The sequence below is a fragment of the Carya illinoinensis genome, chromosome 1 (assembly GCF_018687715.1).
Source record: "Carya illinoinensis cultivar Pawnee chromosome 1, C.illinoinensisPawnee_v1, whole genome shotgun sequence".
Lineage (NCBI taxonomy): Eukaryota > Viridiplantae > Streptophyta > Magnoliopsida > Fagales > Juglandaceae > Carya > Carya illinoinensis.
The window spans coordinates 31,236,035-31,242,343 of NC_056752.1; the positions used below are offsets into that span (position 1 = coordinate 31,236,035).

General features: G+C 35.1%; 1 protein-coding gene across 2 annotated transcripts; it reads right to left on the reverse strand.

Annotated features, from left to right (window-relative positions):
• Positions 1 to 1,277: 1,277 nt before the first annotated feature.
• On the reverse strand, positions 1,278 to 4,319 carry LOC122315095 (protein WHAT'S THIS FACTOR 1, chloroplastic). Of its 2 annotated transcripts, none has more exons than XM_043130862.1 (2): positions 4,133 to 4,319; positions 1,278 to 3,354 (listed from the first exon to the last, which is right to left on the reverse strand). In XM_043130862.1, exon 2 carries the CDS (start codon positions 3,124 to 3,126, stop codon positions 1,663 to 1,665), a length of 1,464 nt encoding a protein of 487 aa, XP_042986796.1. In that variant the 5' UTR covers positions 3,127 to 3,354; positions 4,133 to 4,319; the 3' UTR covers positions 1,278 to 1,662. The 2 variants fall into 2 exon arrangements, with proteins under 2 accessions (XP_042986796.1, XP_042986803.1); XM_043130869.1 differs by having other exon boundaries at positions 4,127 to 4,319.
• Positions 4,320 to 6,309: the final 1,990 nt, after the last annotated feature.

The following is a 6,309-nucleotide window of genomic DNA, read 5'->3' on the forward strand; positions in this document are numbered from 1 at the left end:
TTTTCATCTAAAATCATCTAATCTCATCTCATTATCTAAACTACTGTAATTATTCGATGGCGACTGCAAATTTCCATGCTCATATTCATTCTTGTCATGTTTTTCTTCCCCCCTTACAGAAAATCAATGGCCATTTGCACGGGCTCACCTTACAAACCTCTGTATTAAACCCACAGTCCATTAGAAAAAGTAGCCACGCTAGCTGCTGTTCAGAGAGCCGATTCCAAGGGCCTCACTTCAACATGCTTTGCTTCACCTCAGTACTCCTGATTAAAGCAACAGAGCAACAAATCTGGCATTCCACTGGACCAACTTCGGTAGTCTTGAGCAAGGTGTCGGCAGAGTGAGGCCAAACAAGGGCCAACAATGCATGAAACAGCTGCTCGAAGCTTGGCGAGGGAATGGCTGTTCCAATAAACTCCCCTACAAGCTGGTCCCACATGGCATTCCCATGACATGATGAGGATCTCCTCTCCTCAGCCATGCCATCATGAATTTTGTGTAGCTGAGATTCTATACAGCTCTTTCTCATCAGATAAAAGCTATCAGTCTCCAAATCTAAGGGTGCAGACTGCAAAATGGATTATTTCTTTCTCATACATACTGGTAGGCAAAAGGACCAAGGATCATAGGCAGATTGTGATTCAGGTTAACAGACATATCAACTTACTCTAAAATAAGGTGAAAACTGATTGAAGGACAGGATTCTTTTCCACAGATACAAGAATGTTGCGACAGTTGTTATATACTAAAACAAAATCCTCAGACATCTAAACTAGGAGACCTCTTATAGGAGCTGCATGCCGTTTATGGATTGAATCAGGTTTCCCCTAAGACCTATTTAGTTTCCCTATTTGCTAATATATTTGTAACAACTACTTTCGCCAGGAATAACCAAAGATGTTTCATAGAAGTGTTTTTCAACTACTTTCGCCAGGAATAACCAAAGATGTTTCATAGAAGTGTTTTTGAAAAAGAACCAGAAAAGAATTGCTTCTCTCTATAGGGATAGAATTCCATCGAAAGCAAACCCTTCCCATGCCCGCCTTATTAGCTATAGTTTGCTACTATCAATACTTTCACCAAAGGAACACTTTGACGTTAACTTACAGGAAATAAGGATCTCTCCTATCTTCTACAGTGCCATATCCCAGAAGACCCATTCCTTCATTGTTGATGAAAATAATAAATGAACATAAACTGAAAATATGCCTGAAATCTGGTACGGAAGACATTCGCATCAGAGAATATGATGTCCTACATCAGCAGCCTGAAAATAGTCAACCAAATGCCACTTCACGGATTAACATTGTACACTTGATACTAACAAAAGACAGAAGAATCAGAAGCACCAATGGACTCGTGTATTCGTGTGCCCTTCACATTCTACCTTTCACACAAACATTTGAAATCGTGGGTCAAGACTCAAGACACCACTGGTTAATGACTGGAACTACAGATAGATTATGGTCCATATTCTTTCTTTACAAATACTCTGTTGGCACGATATACATCAAATGATTTACAAAGTCCAGACTTTCGACTAAAGATATATGCAACAATCCAAATTTATGTATGTCACAATATTGAACACTAGGAAACCACCATGCGTAACTTTTACCCTTTTTCCGCAGGATGTGTTTGTTGCTTTGACATTCATAGTCACCAAGGTTCGAAATTTGCTACATCCACATCATTAAGAAGAGATGTAGAATCTGCAGTCCAAAACACCCCATTCTCCATGGCGCCAAATGATTCGTTGGTCTCGTCACCATCAGTAACATCATAATCCAAATATGGATCTTCATACTCAAACAAATCATCCAAGTAATCATCATGGTCATCATCGCTGTTGTCAACCTCATAAGCATCACCATCATCACCATCACCAGCGGCATGGTTATAGATCCTAGCCTTTCTCTTCTCTCGCCTCATCCTCTTTCCCTCCCTAACCAAAGCCATCAATTGGTCTCTAATAGCCAAAGTCTCATCCTTCTCCAACAGGGCCCCTTTCTCATCAAAGCCCTCCACCAAAAACACAGAGTCCCTCTGCCCTTTCAAACTCACATAGAATATCTCTGGGTGCCTCACAATCATTCCCCTCAACTTGTTAGGCAGCCCAAAATCCTTCCTGAAATGAGTCAAGTGGTCAATTAAAGTCCTCTTCTCAATTGTCATCCCTAACACTTCTCTTACCACTGCACAAGCTCTTTTCTCTGCTTCGATGGACTCTTTAACAAATGCCCCTGCAGAAGTATTATAAGGGCACACATCTGGCATTTCCCTGAACTTGATCAAAAAATCCTGGTGCCGTCTCTTCAAGTTCAGTCCCCTTCGAAGTCTAAGCTGTTTAAATTTCAAAGGCCTGTCTACTATCAGCCCAAACGAATGAACTTCAGGAGAGGGTAAAGGCTTTGCCAAGTCTTGATCCCAAGTGACAAGTTGAAGCGCACAACCATAGGAGGTATCCACAATTTTAAATTTGTCAGGGTGGTCATTGCAGAGACGGGAACGGAAATTAGGGGGGAGGCCCAGATCTGGAGCCAGGTGAACCAACTTTGACAGAAGAAGCCGACGGTGAGAAGAGAGCATGAGAAGTTTCTGGAGTTTAGCTGCCAAGGTCGTTGAGATGGCCGATTTGAGATTTAATTCCTGGGTGGCAAGAGCTGCTGCAGCTGGGGTTAGACGAACACATAGCTGAGAATATGATTTTGTTGCATTCATTGGTACGGGTGCTCTTGGGACCGGGAAGATTTCAAATATTAAAGGATAACGATGAATCATTGAGAGGATGGACCGAGGCTTTGGAAGGCAAAGGTATGATCGGCATTTTGAAACAATGCGGATTGGCAAAAAGTGTTTTGGTTTAGAAAGGAGCAGAGTTTTCAGCTTTTGGATAAACCGAATCTTATTTTGCTTCACAACATGCCTGTCTAGTGAAGGACTCCGAACAATTTTGAGCGATGAACAGGAAATCGAAATGGATAGATTTCTGAAGTTCTTATTATTCCTGAAATATTGGTTACTGTTAGCATGAAGTGAAGGAGGATTCCTAGGTAGTAAACTAGAATTGAGGAAAGAGATTGGCCAATCCCTTTGGGATGAGAATGGCAGGAACAATGCCATTTTTCAAACTTGTCGTAGTGAGTAAGTGACAAGCTTTAAATAAAGCCTACACCTTGTGGAAGGAGAGTAAAAGTAAAACTACGACGCGATTGGATAATATGACACCATCAGTCTCACTCTTTCTAGTTGATAACAACTTTAAAATTCTTTCCCAACAAGGCTTCTTCTTCTACAGCAGGTATTCTGCATGAACATGGAGCTGGATCTTGTTGTAGCTTTTATTTCCATCTGTAGAATGACATCCAATGTTATATCTATATATGATTCAGGTAGCCGTTAAAAAATAAACGCCATAATCAGGAACCCTATTGAAAATGAGTAACAACCCTAACCACTAGATTATCCCTACACGAACAGAAATAAAATAAATAAATAAACGAATAAACAAACAAACAAACATATAAACAGATACCCAGAAGGTAAGAATGAACTTGGGAACGAGAATAGTAATATAGAAAAACTAATGATGAGATTCTTGCTAGGGCCATTGCGTAAAACAATTGAATTTGGGGAAATCGAAAGATTTTTAAAACGAGAAACATAGAATGCATGAATAAATACTATCAGAAAAAACAGAGACCAACATATACACATATACGGGAAGCAACTGTAAATAACTACTGAAAAAACCTTCTCCTCGTCATACATGACAATTTGAAACCGGGGGGCGGGGGGCGGGGGGGGGGGGGGGGGGGGTGTATATGCCCAAAAACTACAATAAAAGCTAAAAAAAAAAAACAAAATGAAGGAAGATTGAGTAAAAACGAAAAACGAAGCCTTTGTGTGTAAATAGATAGTACGAAAATATAATTGAAGAAAGGAACTCCCCAACTACTCAAAATACAAAAATGAAGAAACCAAGTCGTCGCTGGTTGAGAAATCAATTTGGAGGAAATAACTAATCGTATATGCTTGCTTCGAAAAACACTCAAAAACAAAAGAAACATCCGGAAAACCCTAAAGAAAAAGCTAAAACAGAAGATCAAAGAAAGAGTAGAACCAATACGTGATAAACTGAGAAGCGTCTTCGTCAAAGCGAAAGAGAGCAAGGAGGAGGAGGGACGGAGGGGGGAAGAGTGGGCAGTGAGTGAGGATAATGGGCGAAGAAATCAGGCAACTTTTGCTGTAGCGAGTCGGGGTAGGGAACGAATGGAGAAGTCTCGTGTCTATACTTTGAGAGGCGGATTTGTTACACAAAATATAAAGAGTTTTGTTATATATAAATAAAATTATCCACAAATTTATATATTAATATTAATTTATTTATATTTAAAATTTAAATTAGTATTATTTTTAATAAAATTTAATTTTTGATCAATCATAATAGATTAGTATACATATTAGTACATAATTGTACTTATAACTAAATTTTTTCAAATATAAATTTATTTAATAATTATTATAATTTTTTAAAATCTTTTTAAATATAATAAATAATTTTTTTAAATCTTAAAATAAAAATTCTTTTAAAAATTATATTATAATAATATTTTATTTAATTTTTAATAAAAAATCTCATCTCATCTAAACTACATAATTAATAAAATATGAAAAAAGTTGTATCTTGAAATAGAAAGAGAAAAGATAAACAATAGTAAAAATAATAATAATAAGACTTTGCACCAATCAAGTCGGAGTTGCCTATCTTGACTTTGAGTTCAACTTTGTTGGAGGTTAATCCAACTTCTTACAAAGGTTTTGATTTTCTTCTGCTTTGGTTAAAATGACCAGAATTTGTCATTTCAGTGTATATTTCGGTATATTTTACTACTTCATTCTGTTTTGCTTTAAATTATGGTCATTTTCGTTCCATTTCGACCATTCCCGTCCAACTCCGGCCAATTCGACCGAAATTGGATGTTTCGGTCCTCATTCCGTTTCAGACTATTTTTGTAATTTTATTGTATTTAGATGAAATTTTTATAACTTTTAAATCCAGATTGTATTTAATTAATTGTAAACTATAAAATATATTTATATAATTTTAATTTTTTATAACTTTAAATATGTAACTTCATTCTTGTTTTAAATATCATTATTTTTAATAATTTATCTATTCTTTTATTATTATTATTTTGTATTTTGTATCTCAACTCAAGTTTGTGATTTTTTTAACATATATTCATTTTATAAATCTTCAATTCTTTATATATATACACATATACATGATATACACTTACATATATACGTATTTATTCTATTAGTTGTTAGTTTAGATATACATATAAATATTTATATATAATATATAATTAATTTCGAAACGGTACTAGTATCGAAATATTTTATTCCAGTGCCTAACCAAAACGGTCACAAGAACGGTATTCAAAACTTTGCTTCTTACTCCGAATTCAACTCCAAGATATATATCCTCCATTCTAATTCTGATTCTAACTTGTTGAAGTGAAGTGAGATTTTGGGCTCCTTTTTTTAAAAAAGAAATTTAACGTTATATTTAGCCCACTTTTTGAAAAAGAAATTTTGTGTGTACTTTCAAATTTCAATTTTTTCAAAAATTACAATTTAAAAATAAATAATATACAATGATACATCATCCATCCTCTAAACCCAAAATCATCAACATCCAAATCATCCATGCCATTATAATAATATTTCATTCCAACTACTACAAAACATTAACGCCCAAAACCATCCACATCCATTATCCATCGTAATAATATTTCCTTTCAACTACTACAATAAATATTTTCTAAGTTTCCATTCGACAACTAAAAAAACATAACAACAACAAAACAAGTTTTTTGTGCCAACCAAATAAATGTTCCCAACAACAACAAATGTTCTTAAATAAATTAAATTTTCCTAAGTGCCATTCCAACTTTCAAGTTGTGCCCAAAAAAAAGATGACAAAATTACCAAATAAAAACAATAATAACTTTTCAAAATATACATGAACAAAATTGAATAAATGATAGAAATATGAGCTAATACCAACTTCAAGAGAAAAGAGAGAGATTATTTAAATAAAATATGTTTTCCTTATGTAAATGATTGATCTAAGTCATGAAGAAAAGTGATCAGCTAATACCGTCATCTCTCTAGACATGGAAGTCCAACTCATACATATCTTCACATCCATGCCTTTTACTGAGAGATGCACAAACTTTAATTTTTCTTATGGTGTGAGGCTGAGCATTTTTCTCTCAATAATTTTCTTCACTTCTT